At 39.8% G+C, this 23,487-nt stretch overlaps 2 protein-coding genes across 3 annotated transcripts in view; one reads left to right on the plus strand and one right to left on the minus strand.

The window, feature by feature from the left end:
- SSPN (sarcospan) overlaps window positions 1-23,487 on the minus strand; it is a 111,866-nt gene that overhangs the window by 59,756 nt on the left and 28,623 nt on the right. The gene's annotated exons all lie outside the window — the stretch shown is intronic.
- The window catches only part of LOC105515228, a 52,985-nt gene that overhangs the window by 4,152 nt on the left and 25,346 nt on the right, over window positions 1-23,487 (plus strand). The window contains exons 2-3 of the mRNA XM_011947001.1: window positions 75-261; window positions 2,927-2,975. Coding sequence (XP_011802391.1) covers window positions 75-261; window positions 2,927-2,975 — 236 coding nt within the window. The remainder of the gene's footprint in view (window positions 1-74; window positions 262-2,926; window positions 2,976-23,487) is intronic.

Genomic DNA, 23,487 nt, shown 5'->3' on the forward strand with positions numbered 1-23,487 from the left:
CTAAGATAAATACCACAGGCTTCTTATAAAAGATAATGATTGAACATAAGTATTTGCCTACCTTCCTTCCTAAGACCCTATGGAAATGGCCATAAAGTAGTAAAACAGGAAGAGAAAAAAGAAGAAACCTGTAAGAGTAAGGAGAAAGTGAAGACGATATCAGCATATGAAAGAGATCAGCAAGTATCTGAACACCGAAAAAAGAAAAAGAGCATGTTAGCAGAAGAGGCCCTGGATATCCCCAAAAAGAAAGGGTCCAGAGTTGGGATGCACCAGGGTTCCCAGGAGAGGCCGAATCTGTAGTTACAGAGGGCAAAGTTCCAAGGTGAACCTGAAACCTGGGGACCTCATTAAAGATCTATTTAGAGAACAGTTGCACCCATCACCCCTACTTCCACCCTTAAATGCAGAACAACACCCTTACAGGCCGCCCTGACATTTGTCCCCACGCTCTTTTCTAAAGAAAGGAAATACACAGACACTCCTAGAATGGCAGTTCACACCCCTGAGCAAAGTTTCCCAGTTCTGGAAGTTGGAAATCACCCAGAAGCCCGTCAGTCATTATATCTTGTCCTCTGTCTAAGTATGAACAGGCAGTGAAGGATCATGAAACGTGTAAGTCAAATCAACAACACAAAACAGAAGGATCAAAACGAACAGCTCTTAAAGGGAATGCGGAGAATTCAGCAAACAGAAGAGAGCTAGTTAAAAATTTTTCATTACTATCCTCAGGACTGTTGATAAAGATGTGGTATCCATAAAACAAAAATTGGAAGCTAATCCACATAGAAGATTGGAACAATAGATACATGATTCATGGGGAAACACAGACAGAGAGGGGGAGAGAGACAGAGAGATCTGTAAAGAAAGTGGATTATAATTGTGCCACTGCACTCCATCCTGGCGACAGAGCAAGAGCAAGACTCCGTTTCAAAAAAAAAAAAAAAAAAAGAGAAAGTGGATTCTATGTAACAGAATGATTAAAAACAACTGTTTTTGGGGATATTCTGAAAACACATTTGTATTTTATGCTGGAAACCCTCTCCAAGTGGCACAAAGATTAATCTTGGCTTTGAGCCTATAGAGAAGAACATGTAGGCCACATTATTTACAATGTCACAGCAATGCAAATGTCATTTATTGAAAATTACTTTATTTCTGTTAAAAATCATAGATTAGCATCTAATAGGAGATGATATAATACAAATGAGTTATATCCTCATCTTTCACATCAGGGACTTGTCAGACACAGTCTAAAAATGTTCATCAAGAAATAGAGGAATTAGCCTATTATGCAGAATTGTGATGGTAACTACCTAAGGAACTGAAAACAGCAGTGGGCAAGGGTGGATATTTACCTCCAGGGAGCGGGAGTGATGGGGTAAAGGCTAGGAGACTTTTCCACAAAAAGTCCTTCTGGAATATTCAACATTTTTACCATTTAAATGTGTAAAACACACATTTAAAAAATTCTAAGGTGAATGTATACTTCACACTGAATAAGTGGAATCTATTACCCATCAAATATTATGCCCATTCAAGGGGCTGAGGCGGGAGGATTGTTTGAAGTCAGGAGTTCAATACCAGCCTGAGCAACAATAGTGAGACTCCTGTCTCAAAAAAAAAAATAATAATAAAAAAATGAAATTATAAGAGACTCTCATGAATGGGGTGACTTTGGATACATTATTGCATTTGGTCTACACCTAGGAGGCAGGTAGGTGCTATCCTGTCACTGCTATCAGTGAGAAAATTAAGGTTGGCATGTTTAGATGGCTTCCCCCACATCACAGAGGTGACAAGTGGTAGAGGTGAAGCCTTGGCTGGAGTCTTCCGATGCCAATTCCAGGATTCCTTTCTCTAGTCCAGCAGTCCCAAAAAGTTAGGTTTTAGGAACTCTTTATGCTCTTAAGAATTACTAAGGAGCTCAAAGATATTTGGTTTATGTGAATTATATCCATTGATACTTATTGTATTAAAAGTTAAAACTGAGATCTTGTAAAATATTTATTTATTAATTCATTTAAAAACAAAATTATAAACCCACATAAATACTTTGATGAAAAATAACTATAGTTCTTTGACAAAAAAAAAAAATAGTGAAAACAGGGGCATTATTTTAAATATTTGTAAATCTCTAGATTGATTAGAAGATAGCTAGATTCTCATAACCCCTTCAGTATTCATTGTGTTTAGCAGAACATATCAAGCAGCCTCGGGAAAAATTCCACTGTACATATTAAAAAGGGAAAACAATTTTTAGTATTATTAAGAATATAGTTTTGCCTTTGTAAACCCCCTAGAAGGGTCTCAGGGACCTCCGGGGGTCACCAACCATTGTTTGAGAATGGCTTTTCAACAGCACGGCTGCCTGATGAAGTTTGAGATAACTAAAAATTAATAAATCGAAACTATTAGGAAAATGTCAGGAGTGTTATGGCTATTACAATGGCAAATTCAAAAATGTATACACACACATTTATTTACATACATACTCACTTATTGAGTAACCCACCTCTGCTTCTGATTCAACCTTACTTTCTAGGCCTAAACTCAGGCTAAAAGTGACCTCTGTATTCTGGAGGACATGAAGAAGAGCCGACAATATCATCCCAAAATAACAGAAGGAGGCAAAGAACCATGTTAAAGGGAAGGGTTTGAATCTCATCACTATCACTTACTAACTGTATGATTTTTTACCAATTTACTTAATCTCTCTAAGTCTCAGTTTTCTCATTCATAAAATAAGGATAAAAACAACCCCTATTTGTAGAGTTACTATGTGGCAAAATGTGATAATTTATATAAAGTAATTATAATTACATACAATGCTTGACAAATGATGAACACTAACATTTATTATTACTTGCATTATTGAATGGGCAAAGCTGTTCCTCTCAATCTCCCCAATCTGACTGCTAAACAGGGTTACGGATGGGGAGACAAATACCTAACCGGGAAGAAGAACTTGCTCGGTAAGTATTTATTCAATGATTTCCAAAACACAAAGTATCAGATTCTGAATTAAAGCAAATTTCTTCTAGCTTACTTAGAATTAGCAAATCATAGACCACAGGGAAAAATTAGAGTAATGACAATAGATGATTAAAGAACAAGAGGTGAAGCATATAATTCAAGGATGTTTGTACAGATTTTCTTTATAATGCTTTCTTACTTGAAAGGATTTCAATAGTGGCAATCAATCCAATTGTTTGGATCTCAGAAAATACATGAAGACTCTTAAAATAGCACTATATTACGAAGTCTGCTTTAATGTCATTGGAGGAAAATGGTCTATTAAGGGCTTAGGACAGTTCTTACTTAGAGCCACAGGAATTAATGCCATATGTCCGAAGACAAGTTTCTTAGTTCCGCTTTATTCTAGATCTAGAGTTACACTGAGAAACAGAATAATTTGTTGTAGTCAATCCTCATTTAATTCCTAATTTTAACTTTGTATGGTACTGAGAATATTCAGTCACATTGTATAAACTTAGGTGCACAAAGAAATGCAGCTTTTTAATTTCACTATAGCTTTTCAGATTTCCTCATGAGTCCCTGTATTGTTGAGAATTGGGGGAATGTAGGGAGGCAAGTGGGTTATATTTTGTGTAATCTACAGAGCTTAGTCCTGTCCAATCCTTTGTACTGTCTCTTCAGATGATATTTGCTTGAATCTTTGGTGCTCAGAACTTGCTCTTTGCAAGTTCTCTCTGCACCTCTGGAACCTCTCAATAGAGAATTTGGGTCTTTAAGGTCAAATTCATGGTAGGAGGAACCAGTTGCTCTAAGGCTAGAGCATTTTCTAGGGTCCACAGCCTGCTCTGCAACCCTCAGAAAAGGAAGACATGAGTCCAATGTCTTTCCGCTTCCACATAACCACCTAAATATTTCTAAAATCTTACTTGCTGAATTTTCAAACTTAACACAGGAAAGAGGGGTTAGAACTTTGATATTTGACCTCCTCAAACTCCTTGTCTTCCTTTCCTTGGATCAGCAGGGCCAGACTTAGACCTACTCCTTCCTCTATGTCATATCCTCTTCTCTCCTTCATTAGCCACCCCCATAGCCTGGCTGTCCTAAGAGGAGGAGCTATACTCTCTGCACTAAGAAAAGAAAAAATCTATGATTTGAATCCTCCTAGCTTAGTCTTGGTAGCTAATGGTAAAGAGATTTAGAAAACTCTTTCTCAGCAAAATCTGGCTTACATGACTATTGTCTGTTTGAAAATCCTATTTTGATATCAGAGGCTAAATACTAAGCCTCCTATCCCTTTGTATTCCTTCTATAATGTTCCTAAATCTTCGCAAGGCAAATGAGTGCTTCTGGAAAAATAAAGAAAATACAACAGAGACAATCTCATTAGGATATTTCAAAAATATCCCCCATTATGAGTGGCTGTCGTTACTCCAAATTCAGGCAATTTGTATGGACAACATCAATTTGCATATTAACTGAGAGCCTTCCAATTGCTTTTGAAAGAGTGAAGCAAAGACAAAGCAAAAAAAAAAAAAAAAAAGGTTAGTAGAAAGCAGAATCAATTCTTTGGGAGTTTCAAAACTAAAGAAATAGAGAAATACTCAATGAATATAGGAATGCTCTTCAAGCACTCCCCCAGTATTCCAGTCAGCTAGCTAGATACTTGATGTTGGAATGACCATCATTACCTTAAGTTGTTTTTTTTTCAAAATGAGGCCCATAATCTTTCTTTTAAAAGATAAAAAAACATCACTAGCATTATTTCTTTACCTTGTAATCTTGTTAATGGTACCACATTTCTCCCAGCATAACAATCACCTTCAACTCAATTTCATTCAAAGCACATTGGCTACAAACATGGTAGGTACCACATTAACCATTGTGGCATGTCAAGGGCACAGACTCTGCCCCCAGGGAATGTCTAATAATGCCCTCCATCTAACCAATCACTAAGTCATATGGATTTTTCCTTTGAAATGGGTCTCGTGTTTTCCTCTTGGCCCTCTTCTCTGCTGTCACCATCTCCTATCTGAATCACAGTCATGGTGGCATTATGACCCATCCCCTCCACAAAACCTTCTTCCTGCTGCCCAGAATGCAACAGTGTCTTCCATTATTTCTTGACCCCACTATTGTTGGTACTCAATAAGTATTTATTAGATTTAATTAAGTTCTTTAATCCCCACAGTTGTCTCTGAACAGCCTAACTGTATCCAGAAGTAAAGTGAGAGGATGTCTGTAAAGTCAATGAAACTGTATTCATACGGAGCAACAGTTGATGCTTGCACGCTTGCCCCACCCCCATCCCCAACCGGGGGTTATCTCTGCCTCGCAGCCTCCAAACACTGGGCGGGGTGGATTGCCCATTTGATCATTTTAGCATTTTTTAAACTTCCTTTCTTCATCTTTCCTTGGATGCCCTATGTGCGTAACAATTTCTTAGTGCCCTTCCCTTTAGTATCTGTGCCAATCACATATGTAATCTTACAAATATGTTGCCCTTGTTATTCCTGTTTTGGGGGAGTAGGTGGGGACAGGGTCTCACTCTGTTGCCCAGGCTGGGGTGCAGTGGTGCGATCACAGCTCACTGCAGACTCAAGCTCCCTGGCTCAAGCGACCCTCCCACCTCACCCTCTCGAGTAGGTGGGACTGCAAGCCTGTGCCACCACATCCTGTTAATTGTGTATTTTTTGTAGAGATGGGGTTTCACCACATTGCCCAGGCTGGTCTCAAACTACTAGACTCAAGTTGTCCTTCCACCTCAGCCTCCCAAAATGCTGGGATTACAGTTGTAAGCCACCATGCCCAGCTGCCCTTGTTATTAATTTCATCCTTCTATGTCTTAAAATATTCAAAAGCAAAGTTAATGAGTGGCTGTACTTTTATTTTAAAGACTGCGACGTAATGTAACAGATGGCATTTTCCTGACTGGGGAGGAACAGGGTGTTCAGTATCTAGGCTGTAGAACCAATTCTACTTCAGAAAACCTCCCACTTCAACCTTGCTCAGGTGTGAGTTACTAAGTCACATGAAGGACATGGAATACCATTTAAATCTCTTCAGGGAGAGAGAGAGAGAGAGAGACAGTTGCGGTCTGGTCAGATGGTAAAATGACGGTAAATAAGCTTGTTTATATTTATTGAATGGAGGGAAAGTTTTTCATGCCTGCTGGCTCCCTGGGTTGGTCGGGGAAGGAAGCAGGAGAGATTGTAAAGGGAAGCCTGCTCTTCTCTTTTATAAAGATAAACGTCATAAAGGAGGAGACAGAAATTACTGGAGCAGAACCAGCTGCTATCCTCAGTGTCAGGGACCCTCCGCAAACCTCACCAGACAGTTTCAGTCTTACAGAGAGCTGCTTATTGTCCTTTTATACACTCTGCTGCTTTTTCCAATCTTTGTTCATAAGGTTTTTAATATGTAGGTAGCATAAACATCATAGAGGAAAAAAAAAATTGAGATAAAAAAATCAACAAAATATATGACTTTTAAGCAATCACTATAAACACTTTCTAGGGTTTTTAAAACTCTAACATATATGGTGTATGCCTCAATAATATTCTAGTTCTCAATGTTTGTTGCATAACTGAATTAATTGACTAATTAAAGGCTATCATCATACAGTGACACAGGTTGGTGCTCTATTTTTCCATTTTAATTAACATACCTATTTTATGTTTCAGTATTGTAGATAGTCATTGCCTTCTGTTTTATTGCCCCATTGAGTGTGTAGTCCAAAACTGATTCAATAATATCTATATACCTAATTCTTCCATAATAGATAACACTACATTGACAATCTTTCTCCATACTGCTTATTCCACAGTTAATGAGCCACTTCCTTGGGTTAGAGTCTCCAGATCAGAGACAGCAAACTTTTCCTATAAAGGGGCAGAGAGTAAATACTTTTGGCTTTGCAGGCTATATGATCTCTGTCTCAGTTACTCAGCTTTGCTGATGGATTATGAAAGCAGTCACAAACAGTACATAAATGAACAGGCGTGTCTATGTTCCAATAAAACTTGGTATATGTGCAATGAAATTTGAATTTATTTAGTTTCCAATGTGTCATGAAATATAACTTGTTTTCATTTTATTTCAACCATTTAAAAACATAAAAGCCACTCTTAGAGATGTAAAAATAGGCAGCAGGGCAGAAGCTGGCAGTTTGCTGATCCCTGCTCTGGGTCAAAGGTCATGAGCAGTCTATGGCTCTCAATGTACAATCAGCCAGTTTTTTAGCTGGTAATTTTGATGGTTCCTTTCAACCTTATCTCTTAGTTGCTACATTTCTGAGTTCAGGCATTTATATAGTGTTTTGATCACTAGACTACATAATTATTAAGGGACTATGCAAAAGAACTACTCTTGCTGTTCATTATCTTTGGCCAGTAACCATGTTATTTTATTATTGTTATTATTACTATTATACTTTAAGTTCTGGGGTACATGTGCAGAACATGCAGGTTTGTTACATATACATGTGCCATGGTGGTTTGCTGCACCCATCAACCGTCATCTACATTAGGTATTTGTCCTGATGGTATCCCTCCCCACTAGCCCCCAACCCCTGACAGGCCCCGGTGTGTGATGTTCCCCTCTCTGTGTCCATGTGTTCTCATTGATCATCTCTCACTTAGGAGTGAGAGCATGTGGTGTTTGCAGTAACCATATTCTTAAAGTCAACTTAGAGTGACAGGGCTGTACAAGAGCTGATCTGGTCTAACCTTCTGTCATGGCCATCTGAAGCAAGAGCCTAGTTAAAAGCTGTTCAGAAGGGGCTCTCCAGAATTTCTTCATCCAAACTCAGTCTTTTCCATTTAAACACATTTCATTCTAATTCTTCATCTGAGCCTGAGAACACCTGGCCAGCTGCCACCTTCAAACACAAAGACAATTATTAAGTTAATTCCTCTGTATTTCTTTCTCTATCCTAGGTTGATAATGATGACAAAAGTTATTTCCTTTTGTGGACTGTGAAGCTAATGTATAAAAGTGCCTTATCTCTGATTGGAAGGTGACTAGAGAAAAGGAAAACTAACTCAAAATTTCATGTTCCCTGCCTCTAGGGCTACCTGTCACAATCACAAATTAGTATTTGTTAAGCATCTATTGGTTGCATGCCACTGTGTGAGGCACAATAGCAATTAGTCCCACTCATTACTGAACATTTGTAATATTTTTTCAATGTATTAAATTGTATTCTGGATGATTAAATTGCTCCAGGCCATAAGTGCAAAATTGAAAATATTCAATTAGGACGCACAGAACAAAGCAGCAGCAGTTAAAATTTTGCATAGTCCCTTAATAATTAAAATATCAGCTTCACAGCTACCAATCTTAAAATCTGGAAGGCTTAGATTTTACCAGAAGTTCTGATGGCCAGAGGACTTGAACCAGAAAGGGCAGTGAACTCCTTATAAAGAGGAAAACACTTTCTCCAGCTCTGTATAGATCGAATTTGAGACCCTCGCCTTGCAGGTGGCTCATATCATCGGCCAGAATTTTCCTAAATTATTTCTTAATTTTAAGGTACGAAAAAGGTACACTCCCTGTTCTTATTCCAACTAGAAGTTCAGAAATTTTCAAATAAAAATACTAGTTCAAAAATTCTTCTTTATATCCCACCCCTTATGCTCTAAGCATTTTTTAAATGAGATGTTTGCATAAACCAAACAATATACTACATACAAAGAAAATAGTCATTTCTCTTTATGAGACTGTCCTACAAGCTAAGGCCAATGTTATTCATGGCTGAGAGTCATTAATAGGTAGAGCAGAAATCAGTCTCAAGAGGAGGATTGAGAGGAGGTTTGCTTGTCGTTATCTTTACAGACATGGGTTCAGTAAATGTGTGACTGGTTCTAATCACATGGCACTGTTAATACTGCAGAGAAAAGAGGTAAATTCAAAATAACTTTGACCAGGTTTTTTAATGCTTTTACAAAAACAGGGTAAAATTTAATAGCTACAAATATAAAATGCTATAACTAGAAGGAAAAGAAAATTCAACCAAGAATACAAATGCAATATAGAAAAGGGCTGGCTTATATTTGACAATGAACTAAATAAATCAATAATAAGAGTGTCACTGGAATATAAGCCAATATAAATTTAGGATATTTTGATGTCTGTCATCACGTCACAGGTTTATTTGTTTAGAGAAAGAGTCTGACTCTGTCACCTAGGCTGGAATACAGTGACGTGATCATAGCTCACTGCAGCCTAGAAAACAGGGCCTCAAGCAATCCTTCCACTTCGGCCTCCCAAAGTGCTGGGATTGTGTCATAGGTTTAGATGTGTGAAAGTCATTCTGTGTTAGACCCAAACAGCATGATGCTGAAACAGACTAAGAATCACCTGGTGAGATTCTTTAAAACAAAGACTCTAGCGCCTAACACTGTAAATATGACATCATAAGTTCTTGGGAAGGATCCTGAGAATCCATTTTAAACAAGCTTGTGCCATGATTCATATGCAGTTTGGTCTCTGAAGCATGCTTTGAGAAACACTGCTCTCAAGAATGATCAATTCTTTTTAGTCTCTTTAGTCACTCTGTCTGCAGTTCAGGTGATTATCAGTGGTATGTGATGCTGCTATGACTTTCAGTTGAGTGATCTGCTTACTGGGCTTTGCACAGACCTGAGAATTAAGATAACTACATTAATTTACAGGCCATCTACTTCTGATTTTAATTTCTTTATTAAGATAAACACTCAAATGATATGTACTATGACTGAACATTCCTCTGTCCTCTAAGCTTCTTGAGAGCAGGGACTGCTTTTGTTCACCTTGGTGGCCTCGGTGTTTAGCACAGTGGAGTTCACTAATAATTTTAATTTGTTGAATACTAGACAAAATGTAATTGATTTATTAATCTAAATTATATAAGAGATAACATATCAGTATTTAAAGAATTATAAACCCATGGTTTGAATGTCTTTATCTCCTCCAAAATTCATGTTGAAACTTAATTCTCTCTAAAATTCAGTTGTTGCCAATGTGGCAATATTAAGAGGTGGGGCCTTTAAGAGGTGAATAAGGATGCATTCAGCTAGCTAACTACCTTACTCTTTCTGTTCTCACTTGCCGTTTTGCCTTCTGCCATGTGACGACACAGCAATAAGGCCTGCAGAAGATGCTGATACCTTGATCTTGGACTTCCCAGCCTTCAGAACTGTGAGAAACAAATTTCAACTCTTTATAAATTACCCAATCTTAAGTATTCTGTTAGAGCAGCACAAACAGACTAAAACAAATGGAAAATGTTTACTCACTTATTCTTGTGCTAGACATTCACCCAATTTTACCTGTTCTGGTTCTGAGGTTTCAGAGACATTTCAGATTACCTTAACAATTGATTACTCCTTATTATAGAGAAGGTATTAATTGCCTTCTTAAGAAAAACATTGTGTCTTACTCCCCACACCACATTTAACTCTTAGTCCATTCAGGTGTAAACCTTCCTTCTTTTAATAAAGGACTGCTTTCAGTTCTTCATGGTGTGAGCTGTAGCCGTATTTGCATACAAAGTTCTGAGGTCTCAAGCCTCATGCTTTCTTGTTTTCTTCATTAGCAGACACACACACATACACACACACACACACACACACACACACACACACACGTCTTGAAGCATACTGTGCTTGAATCTGCCTAATCCTCTTCTTCTAACTCCTCGTCAGGTCTAGTTAAACATCTTTCTACCAATTCATCAACTAAATTTGGGTATTACTATATATTTATATAGTTTTTCAGGCAACATATTAACTTATCTTCCCAAGCTTTCAGATTGTTTTGAAGTTGTATCTTAATGGGATTTCTCCTTCTGTCATGAAAATTTTACTCCTTTAACCAAGCAAAACTCTTTAAACCAAGTTATATTACGGTTTCCTTATAAAGGTAATCCTTGCTCACCACTTTAAATTTGAGCTTTACTAAATTGTTTCATTCACTAAACTGTTGTAGTATACATTTGCATGCCATGTTTTGAAGTTTACTTACTAAAGTTACAGGTTTCAAAATTAAAAGTATGTCCCCTGGTGAAAGTTAATGATATTGGAGCAGATTCATTGATAAGACCAAAATGCTGAAGGTTAGCTTTACTTTCTTCAGCTCCATGAAGGGCTTCTGGGGAAGAGATCTATAGTAACTAGTTATCCATGTCTAGACAGAATAAATAAGGGCTTAAGTTAAAGTGGGAGAGCCACAAATTTATCAGCAGAAGGAACTCATGTTATTAACAGTATGCTGAGGGTAAGAATAGCAAATGTGTCAGAAAGTTTGGGCCTTCATTGACTTAAAAGAAAGATTGGCTCGGGGGCTATCTTGAAGCCCTACTGAGCTGAATTATAAAAAGAAAAATGTTTAACCGCATAGGTGAATCTTGTAATAATTTTTCTCAAGTTAAAACAAAAAAGGAGTTTTGATATTATTTGCATATAAGATGATCAAATTAGATAGCAACAGGTACCCAAAGAATAAATGAGGAGTTGACCAAATGGACTGGCCAGGGATACGTTTCACAGATGAATGATAAAGGTCTGGATGATGAAATATGCACCAAAAACATTCATTTGCTTACTTCTTAATTCAATAATATGGTCTAGGTACTTACTAAATACCAGATGCTATTCTAGACCACCGGTCCCCAACCCCCGGGCCATGGACTGGTACCCGTCCATGGCCAATTAGGAACTGGGCCGCACAGCACGGGGTGAGTGGCTGGTGAGTGAGCATTACCGCCTGAGCTCCCACTTCTGTCAAATCAGTGATGGCATTAGATTCTCATAGGAGCATGAGCCCTATTGTGAACTGCACATGCAAGGAACCTAGGTTGTGCTCTTTATGAAAATCTAACACACACCTCATGATGTGAGGTGGAAGTTTCATCCCAAAACCATTCCCCACACCATGTCTGCGGAAAAATTGTCTTCCATGAAACTGGTCCCTGGTGCCAAAAAGATTGGGGAACCACTGTTCTAGGCACTTGAACAAAAGAGAGACCCCGACCTTGTGTAGTTTACATTTAATTTGGGGATGCTAACAATAAAAAATAAATATAATAAATAAGTAAATCATAAAGTATGTTAAGAAATGATAAGCAATGAGGAAGAAGGAAAAAAGCAGAGCCAATTAAGGGGGATCAGGAATACAGTGGTGGGCGCTAAATTGCAGAATTAGATGGGGCAGGGCGGGCAAAGAGTTGAGCAAAGACTTGAAGAGATGGAGTGAACCCAGAGGATGCCATTGGGAAGACTGCTCCAGGCAGAGAGCTAAAGCCAAGACCCTTAGGCATAGGTACCTGGTAGGTTCAAGAAGCAGCAAGCAGGCCACATGGGTAGAATGGAGTAAGGGGAAAGAAACAGAGGAGGAGATTGTAGGTAAGAGGAGTGGAAACTGATCATGAAGGGCTGTGTAAACTTCAGTCAATACTCTGAATTTTACTATCAGTAAAATGGAAGCCATGCAAGGTTCGAAGCACAGGGAAGACAGGCACGACATGACTTTGATTTTTTTTTTTTTTTTTGAGACAGAGTCTTACTATGTCGCCCAGGTTGGAATGTAGTGGCACAATCTCAGCTCACTGCAACCTCTGCCTCCTGGGTTCAAATGATCATCCTGCCTCGGCCTCCCGAGTAGCTGGGACTACAGATGTGTGCCACCATGCCCAGCTAATTTTTGTATTTTTAGTAGAGACAGGGTTTCACTATGTGGGCCAGGCTGGTCTCAAACTCCTGACCTCAAGTGATCTGCACCTCCCTTGGCCTCCCAAAGCTCCAGGGTTACAGATGTGCGTCACCGCGCCCGGTAACTTTGATTATTTTAAATGCCCACTCACACTGCTGTGTTAGGAATAGGCTGAAGAGGGAAAGGGGCCTTCACGAGGCTCTTAGGATAAGATGAGAGATAATAGTGGTTCTGGCATGGGTGGTCGCAGTCAAGATAATAGATAAGGGAGACTAGGATGATAGCAGGTTATGAGTAAGGAAGAAAAACGGTTCAAGAACTACCATAGACAAATTGTATCCCACAAAGGAAAAATTCACACATTCCTTGTATGTTGATATTGTTTATATTGAATATTGCTGCTTGCATAATTTTTCAAAGTGATTGACAGCATTTGATGTAAAGATAAGTTTGCCCTGGCTCTTATTGTAAAATAGCAGAGTGATTTATCTTGAAACCGAACACATTGATGTTATTTGTATGTTCAGATTGCAGTGATTACTTAGACCCACAAAAAATATAAATTGACTTTAAAAAATTGGAAGCTCATTTAACAGCAAAAGGCCACTTGGAGGGACAGGGGTAAATGAGGAATATAAATAAGTGTTCACTTGTATACAAGGGCATTTTCCTATTTTCTTTATCTTGATCAAATATTACATATCATAGACTGAGACACCCTATGCTGTTGGATTCTCTCTTTGAAAATAGAGTTCAACCTATCCCTTGTAGCCTGGACCAAACAGTGCAGTGCCTACTCCAACCAGGACAGATCTGGTTCCAGCTTCTCACCCCTTCTGCACTCCCCAGACCCTTGTGCTGAAATTTCCCAGTCTTGCCCTCAGTGGCTGATAGTGCTTCAAGGAACAGGTTTACCCAGACCTGCGGAATCATCTACAAATGCTTGTCAAGAGGCAGATGTCACAGCCAATCCCCTTCATGGACCAGACTCTTACAGAAAGGATCCCTTCTCTAACAGGGGATCCTGATCAAGGGCCATCCATTCAGTTACCCATTCAATGAATGGATACTGTCTCCCAGGCACTGGGCTTGGTACTCAGGATGCCATTCAGGGAGCATTTGCTGATGCTAGAATGTTAGAAGTGGGCTTTTTGGGTTTTTTTCATTCAGCCAACATCTGCCTCTTTGTAGGTTCTGCTTCCATTTGGGATTCTGTCCTCTGGAGAGGAATACTAAAAAATCATACCTATTCCTGCAACCACTCATCAGTCCTTCTGCCTTTGTAAACATAACCAATCTCATGAAGGGGTGCAGACTGAATCCTACTTCTTAAAACATGAGCCACCCTAGAACAGCTTCTGCCATCATCCAGAAAGACAAAACCACTGATGGCTCAGTGGGGCATCCCCCTTACACTGTTCTACCTGCCCCACCTGTGGGATCTTCACCTGAGTGCACACAACCCATCTTTCCAGACCTCTGGGACACTATGAGCTCCCCTGATGTTCCTCTGGTGGCCAGTCTTTAGTCTGGTCATGCTGCCTAGGCATCTTCCCTGCCTGTTCCAGTTTACTTATTTTTCCCACCATTGTTTCTAGGGTATTAACCAAACTCCTGCCTGCATGACTAAATTAATTCACTGGGCAGAGAGTTTGCCTTGGGGCCCCTCTGTGGCCTTAGATGACCCCTTCTTTCTGCCCAGGGCATGTCCCAGCAGGGTCACACCTCTCAGCCCATCACTGTCAATCTGTCACAACCCATGGCTAGTTCTGCACTCCAGGCAGCTCCACCTCCCCTCCCCATCCAGCCTGGCCAGGGCTGAGTGGAGCCAGGCTCCAGCCATGGGCAGAGGTGCCTTTCCTGACCCCAGAGCTGGTCACATGGCTGCTGTGTGCATGTGACTTAATGAGGAGACTTAATGAAAAGCAAAGGGGCAAAGGAGAGCATGGCCTAACCTAGCTCCTGACCAGCTGTCTCTGCTGTTGTCAGTCGCATTGGAAGGTATCCTGACCCCAGATCTCCTCCTCTGTGCCTCTGAGCTTGACCACACAATGGACTCTACTGGCAAGAGCAGGCAGTCAATGTCCTGCCCATAGTATGAGGCCAATCTTGTACTAGCGTTCAGCTGAGACTCACAACACCTTGCTTTAAAGGAACCACTGTGTGCAGTGGGCAAGCCAGAGAGTCCTAGACACAAAGCAAAAAGGGGTTCCAGGGGTCTGCTGCAGGAGCAGCCCTGCCCTGAGGCGCCTCAGCTGTGTGTGTGCAGCAACCCTCTACCCAGCCTTCCTCAGCCAGGACTCATCTGCCTCTTCTGGTTATCAAAAGAATTGCTGCAGACTGTTCAGAGTGGACCAGCAAAATCAGAGGGACTTCCTGCAGATCCTGTAATGCAGGTGGTAGGAGTTCCTGTCACTCAGAGCCTGAGGCGCCAGGACCAAGCAGTCAAGCCTTCTCAGTTCCTACCAGGTTGTTGTCTGGGGAGATGGATGTGCCCAGGAACTTGGGCAGGGTCTCTTTACAGAGTCTCTTTACAGAACTTGGGCAGGGTAGGCCCCTACACTGGCATATTATGGGGAGGAAATGCTCATAGTGGGAAGTAAGGATTCACAAATTCAAATGAATTAGAAAGAAAGGGAAAGGAAAGAAGGGAGGAGGAAAGAAAGACAGAGAAAGAAATGAAAGAAAGGAAGGATGGATGGGAGGGAGGAAAAGAAAGAAGGAAGGAAAGAAGGAAAAAGAAAGAAAGAAAAATATATAATGAAGTGGGAAAGAGCTGAACAATGCGTAGGAGTTGGCATTTAAGATGATCACATCAAGCTACACGAATTAATATCCCACTTGCGTTTTTTGAAATAATTAAAATCAACATATTTTCTGCCTCCCAAAACAAAACCTATTCGCCATTTCTGGTTGCCTTGGATTTGGGAATTTGAGGAAAAAAAAAAAGACAAAGTAACTGCTCCTTCATGATGACTTTACCACAGGTCAGAAGGTAGATAATGAGTTCTGTGGGGTTTTCCTTATGAAAATATTTTGAATCCTAAATAAAATGTTAAAAGGAGAAATGAGTACATTGCCCATCTGGACCCAAGAAACAGCTGATTTCTTCCTAAAGGCGCCATCCAATGGTCAAGACATTGGCTTTTGTCCCATAGTTTAGGGTTGGCATAGCGTCACTGAGCCACTTAAATCTAATCAAAAACTGGGAAATATTCATTTTGTCAAAGCAGAATGAAGCAGGGGTATAGAATATAGCCATGAACTGTCTAGAGACAATTAACAGAGACTTCAAAGTCACCTTGACCATGATTTCTAGTGTTTTCAGCCTAGCACAATAATCTGGGTATGTGTGAGCATTCTCCCAGATTTTTTTTTGAAAGAAGCAAAATGAGTCATCTGAACAGCCTGAGAGTGTCAGCGTGGCATTGATAATTATGAGTACAGTATATCCAATGTGAATTTTTGTGGGCCTGAGGATGAGTTGATCCAATTTGAATGGACCAAAGTTAATTCACTCCAATTTACTCAAAAATGCTTATGTGTAAAACCAAGACTCCAGGGTCCAAGAGTGAGAAAGTATTTCCCAGAAGTCAGTTTACTTTATTAATGGTATAGAATTAGCCATCAAAGAACCGCCTTCCACATGATCATTGTATCCTAGACAGTTGCAAACAAAAGAACTTGCAGTAAAATCTGCAATCACTTTGTGAAGTCAGCAGCCACTTTTGTTAATTATTAGCCAATACAAAGTTAGGGTGCTATGAATCTGCACCTGGAAAACGCTACCACAAACAAAACAGCACTAACAAGATTGAGCTGAATGCCATTCCTCTGGAGAGCAGAGTTGTTTTTACTAAACATGAAAAAGCATCTGAAAAGAGCTACCTGTATAGAACGAAGTAAAGATCCCTGCTCTAAACCTTTTCCCCCAATATATGATACCTCAAATTTACCATTAGAAATATATTTGTTTAAATGAAAATGGTACAGTATTCAGCACACTAGATTTAGAGTCAGACACCTGGATTCGAAAACTCAGGCACCACAGGCAAGTCCTCAAACGCTATGGGCCAGTTTCCTCATATGCAAAACCGTGATACACAAACCTATGCTACAAACCTCACAGGGTTGTTTTTCATGTCCAGCTATGTCTCGCTGTGTCCTCTACAGCAACCGTACTTCCTGCCAACCACCTTTACAGAGCGTGTCTTCCTGAGCTGCTCTCTATATTTGTCCCTTTTAAAAATTATTTTCTATGAAACTTCTGTCACAGTCAGCAGTGTGTCCATTGTCTGGAATCTTTCTTGTCATTGTCAGGGGTTTCTCCGCATCACATGTTTCGCTGTCAGTGAACATTCCAGGCGATGACCAGTGGAAGAATCCGCCGGCCTCTCTGAGCGACTCGGTTGCTTTGTTTGTTACTCAGCCTCGATGAGGGACCTCTTCAGTCAAAGGAAGAACAGGTGGTGTGAGGCTAATTATCACTCTGTGGTCCTCCCTTTCTCATTTCCCTTTTTTGTCTTTCTAGTCATGCTTTATTTGCATCTTTACCCCACCATTCGAGGTAGATGCCATCTCTGCTCCCTCACACCCTGGCTTAGCACTTCCTTTCCCAAGTTCGAATGAAAATACTGTGGGCTTTCTAATGCTGCAGACAGCAGTTCTAATCCTGGCTCGGGTATTTGTGAGCTATGTGATTAACGGTGACTTCTCTGAACTTGTATCTCCTCATCTGTGTAAACGGAAGTCATGTGTACTTCACGGAGTTCTGGTGTGAACTAAAGGAGATTGTATTTGTGCATCTTAATCACATAAGGTGGCCAACAAATATTAATTTCTTTACTCCTTTAGATATGCTTTCTTCCTTTTGTTCTTTGCCATGTCTTACTTTCATTCTAAGATTCTTTACCATCAAAGTTCTTTGCACTTTCCTTCTCAATCCACTCCCAAACTTCTTCATCATCTTTTCTCAGCCTTTTGAGCAAGCACTTCAGCTGAATGGTTACACACAGGAGCTTTTGTCTGAGAGAGGTGAGGTTCAGAACTTCTACCTGCCAGCTCTATCACAAGGAAACTACTGGCTTGCCCTGTTCACTGGAGCTATCAACAGGGCTCACCCCACAGGTTGCTGTGGTAACAATGTAGTGGTACCTGGGAAAAGCTTAGCACAGTGGACTTCATGTGCAGTAAGTGGCCATTAATGTTAGCTCTATTTTTTGTGCCCCTGATTCATAATTAAATCTTGCTCTTTCCTTCACATTTATCATGAATGATTTGCCTTCATGTTCTTCTAACTTCAAATTTCCTCTTTCAGATTAACTCTTCCCCTTTCTGCCAAATTACTCTCTTGCCTACACATATATTAACAAAACCATCCAGTGGTCATCAGTCTATTACTGAGGTGCCTGAAGACTCTTTTTTAAAGTTAATGTACATATTCCTTTTGAGACTTTCAGGTTGTGTGCCATTACCATTTAAGGGTAAAGTGAGGGTCACATTTATGTTATTGAAGGTTTAATGATCTTTTGCTCTTTTCCTCTGTCCACAACACCATCCCCTTCCATTTCCAGATACATGCTCCCATCCCTGTCATCTGCAGCCCTCCTTTCCGTGTTGGTAATTGTTTCTTCTTTAATTTTCACCCTCTCATCTTCTAATTCACCTTTCCCTGATCAGTCTGGACAAGTAACTTTAACTTGTGATTCACTATTATTTGATTTACCCAATTTAAGAAGAAAGAAGTGTTACCCAATGGCCTTGCTGTATACCATGAATACACTAGTTATAACTTTAAAAGCAGCCATCTTCCAAGTTCTTCTCATTTGATATTCATAGAACATAGTTTTGCTTTTTTCCCCCTAAAAAGTCGCTATTCAGTAAAGAATAGATGTTCTCTAGTAATCTGATAGAGATCTAGATATCACTACTAATACAGTTTCCCATTATAAAAATTAATCTATCCTGAGCTCCATAGACTCTTTTCTCTGTTATTGTACTGTCATGCCCAGCTTCCTCACCATACACTACCATCACCATCCCTCAAATCCTGGGCCCAAACCCCACTACTTCCTCATATGATTCTGGTCCAGGATCTGATGTGGCCCCATGTTCCTGGGCCCAATTCTACTCTGCCTTAGACCTCTCTGCCCCTTAATCTGCATTCTGATCATACACAAACAGAAAACACTCCATAACATTCATATCAACACTAATTGAATGTACAGAGGATACTGGGTTCTCAGCTGAAATATTTACCTACTCTATCTCAGTTAATCTTTATAGGTACCATTTGTTCCCATTTTATACATTAGAAAGGTTAAGTAACTTCCCCACGGTCACTTAATTAGTCATTCCCTAAGTCATTTAACTAGTGCCAGAACCTGAAGCCATATTTGTCTGATTCCAAAGCCTGCCTCCTTTCTGCTTAGTGCCTCCTTAAGAGGCACCGGTGAAGGAGGCAGGGAGGATCTCCCTGGAACTCTATAGAGTTTCACCAAGGCCCGGCTGCTAAGATTTCAGGTGCCGTACTCTAACGCAATGTTGTTCTGAACATGGAAGTCTATCTTGTATCTATAGGTTACCGCTCAGTGCAAGGCTCGGCGCTAGGTACTCGTGTGTAACGGTGAATAACACACATGGGCTGTCCTCAAAAAGCTTACTGTAGAGTAAAGCAACTTGGTATTCCAGATCAACCGAGGGTGACTTACAGAAAATCTTCATGAACCCTGTCATCTTTTGACATATCAGGGACCTAAATGAAAAGTGAAAAATATAGAAATGGGCCTTTTCATAGTGCCTTTTTGAGTGACTGCTCAGGTTCAAGAGAAGCAAGCCCAAGATAAGGTTTTTGCCATAGGTTTTTTTGCACATATCTGTTCTAAATGTAACCACTACAAAAGCAAAGGATGGTAGTCTTTCTGAGGTTGCTCCAAGTTTTTCCACAAGGGGTACCCCATGACTGAGTTCTTTCATTGAGCAGAACAAATGTTCAGAGGCACTCAACTTCCTTGCCCTTGGCTGCTTCAGGAATCATAGCTCATAGTTTTTCTGCTTCTGGGCTCCTTCTCATTGTTCAGGTTCTAGCTGAAGTATCATCTCCTAAAAGAAGTCTGTCCTGCCTATTTTATCTAAAGTGAGCCCCATTCCCCATACCATCACTCTCTGTCATATTCCCTTGTTCTCAGGAACTCAGGAAAATTAGCCTCTAAACCTCAGTTTTCTCATTTGTTAAATGGAAGTAACTGTAGTACACATTCTTCATAGGGTTGTGAGGATCAAATGAGTTAATGTATGTAAAGCACTTTGAACCCTGCTTGGATCTTATTAAGCACTATCCTTCCATCAGGAGGAACCATAAGCTACTAGTTCTCACAACTTAGACTTCACTATGAGAGCTAAGCATAGCCACAATATTCCTGATGATTGGGACCACTGGGACATCCACTACTCAGCACTCAAGAAGGACCAGAAACCAGAATTCGTGGAAGACCTTGCAACAGACATGCAACAGGAGTCCAGAAGTTCCACCACCTACAAAAAAGGTTGTGTCCTTCCAACCACGCTGACTGCAAGCCTCTGTAATCACATTTAATCACATTTTCTAAAAATAAACCAAGGCTCAGAATGGTGTCACCACCAGTTCTTGTGTTTATTCATTTATGCACACATTCATTCAAGAAATATTTAAGTACTTAGTGTGTGGCACGCACTATTCTAGGTGACGGAACACAGCAGGGCATGAATCATTCAAGGTCACTGCTCTCATGCAGCTCAAATTCCAGTAGAGGAGAAAGGAAATAAGAAAACAAACAAATAGATAAAATATTCTTAGACAGTGATAGGTACTCTGAATACTCCAATAATAATGAAGATTATAATAATACTTCAATAAAAATGATGATAATATTAGCAGCTAAACTTATAATAGATAGTGCTTAAAAGATCCAAGCAGGGTTCAAAGTGCTTTACATATATTAAATCGTTTGATCCTCACAACCTTATGAGGAATGTGCACTACGGTTACTTCCATTTAACAAATGAGAAAACTGAGGTTTAGAGGCTAATTTTCCTGAGTTCCTGAGAACAAGGGAATATGACAGAGAGTGGTGGTATGGAGAATGGGGTTCACTTTAGATAAAATAGTCAGGACAGACTTCGTTTAGGAGATGATACTTCAGCTAGAACCTGAACAATGAGAAGGAGCCAGCCTTGGAATGCTGTGGGGGAAGAGCATTCCTGGCAGAGGGAACAAGTGCTATGGCCCAGAAGCAGCTACACAACAGGTATGTTTTAGGAGAAGAAAAATGGCCAGCATGGCTGGAATGAAGTGCTGAGTTAGACAATGGCAAGATGAAGTTGGAAGGCAGGCTGCAGCCAGATAAGATAGGCCCTTATTGGGCATGGTAAGAGCTTGAGTTTTCTTCTAGGAACAACAGGAAGACGTTGAACGGTTTAAGATGAGAAGTGATATGGTACATATATTTTAAAAATATGACTGGCTCCTGTGTGGGAGAGTGGACTATGAGACACAGATAAGGAATGAACTAGGGAGAACAGCTAGAGGCTATTGCAGGGATACAGGTGAGTGGTGAGGGTGATAAGAACTATTGTTAAAGTAGAGAAGTGGTCAAGATATGTTTTGGAGGTAGAGTCTGCGTGATTGGCTGTTGGATTAAAATAGAGTGATAAGGGAAAGAGAGATGGCATTTATGATTACCGTGGTTTTGCCCTGACATAGTGACTTCTGAGAGCTGATTATTAAATTGTCAGGAATTTTGCAAGCCAGTTGCTAAACATAGCCGTTATTAAAAATTAAATGTTATAAATTTACAATTAAATAAATTATATTAGGCAAAAGTAACACATGCCTAAAACTCATCACTTCCTAATTGTTTTACTTATACCACATTTTTATTGTTATCTGTGATCTTGAGGTTATTGATGGCTACATATCTGTTTGGTGGAAATATTACATAATGGTAAGCTGGTGCGCATCTTTCCTGCAAGCAGTGACCTCACATCGGTTACTTTAAATTAGCCACGGTGGGACTATTTACACCATGGAAAGGAGCAAATGTGACAGATCAGGGCTTCTTTCTTACTGTTTTGTGGATTGTCTAGAATGAAGAAAATGATGAGGGAAATGTCAATAATGCAGATTAGACTTAAAAGTGTATTGTGTTTGTAGTCACTGAATTATGAATAGCATAAAATATTGAGAAATTCTTCTTTCAGGATTCAAAAGTATTACCTGGTATGACATCTCTTTCCCCTCCTTCTCTCTTTCAATCTAGGCACTAAGCATTATCCAAAAGCAATGGTTACATTACTGCATTGGATGAGAAAAATTCCAGTTGCTTTGTTTTGTTATTGTTTTCTACCATGCAGGGGCACATGAGGAAGATAGGACCAGGTATGGACAAAATTCTAAGATATATTTATTTTATCCACATGTAGCATAGTGTGTTAGAAAATTCTGCAGCCCTGTTACAAGAAATTTGTACTAGATCCCCCTGGACTATAAGGAACCTTTAAGCATGCTGAGGGTCAGGTCTTGTCATGCATAGGTAAATTAGATCCTCTGCATGAGCTAAACTACAAGCTCCATGGGGGCAGGGAGCTTTGTCTCTTTGTTCACTGATTTACTCCCAAGAACTCTGAATAGTGCCTGACACACACTAGGTATTTAGTGTTGAATGAATAAATGATTTGTTTTTCAATGCAATAGTGAAAGCTTTCTGTGAAAGGGTGCCTCAGAAAAGCTTAGAACCCAACTAAGGATTTTAAGGGGGCAGCTGTGCTGGGTAACAGCAAGAGAAAAATAACACAATGTATGTGATTTTTCTTTTATGGTTGAGAAGAGATCTAAATAGGGAAATAATGCCAGTTCTAATCTAAATATTTTGGAATGAACTGTAACTTCCTTCAGTTTCTCTCTAGCCTCTCCAAAAGGATTTAGCAGTGTTTGGTGGTTTTGCCTAGGTATTTTAACAAAAGTTGATCTCATGCTGGCATTATAGCACAATTGTTTTTTTTTCCCAAGAAAACCTGTTCAAAAGACTAACAGGGCACTCAAGCATTCTCTGAGAGAAAGAACAGTCATAGAAATATTAAAATATAGACTTGCCCCTTTTTTTCCTAAGTTCCACCTGAAAAGCCCACCAAAATGTGCCATTCCAGTGCCTGAAAAGCAATGTGGAAGAATTTCTGTATCTCAAAAAATTCTGGAAATGATTATTACAGCAAGTCATTTCTCAACCACTGTTCACACTGGCCGATGAATAGCATTCTTGAGTTCTCCAGTGAGCAGAGCCAAACAAGTGACTTCAGACTTCAAAATCCCAGGAGTGATTTTGGCCTGGCTCTGACTTTCCCAGAGGCAAAATTATCCTCCTGCAGAATACATCACAAATCCCTGTGAGGACTGTCCCTTTCCAGGTCTTAAGAGAGGGCTAAAAAAATCGAAAGCCTTATGCCTCTTTCCAAAATCCACCAGCACTCAGCATTTGGCTTTATGCTGGTTTATGACAAAATATTCTGAACTGTGGGGCCTCAAGAGTTTCCCTTAAAATATTTTTTAGTAAGCAAATACATTATAATGATGCAGATGACTCCCCCAATTAAACATGCACAAGGATTTGCACAAAAATTTTAAAATGCTTCTCATTTGGCTTCCGTTTTAAAAGCACACTTGTAAACGAGCTCTTTTTAAAGGATATATAAATTGTATGTACAGGACAAAGAAACAATGTAGTCATTCCAGGGAAAATAAAAACATTAGCTTAAATAAAAAAAAATAATGAAACCAGTTTATAGCAT

The sequence above is a fragment of the Colobus angolensis genome, unplaced genomic scaffold (assembly GCF_000951035.1).
Source record: "Colobus angolensis palliatus isolate OR3802 unplaced genomic scaffold, Cang.pa_1.0 Scaffold256, whole genome shotgun sequence".
NCBI classification, from domain to species: Eukaryota; Metazoa; Chordata; class Mammalia; order Primates; family Cercopithecidae; genus Colobus; species Colobus angolensis.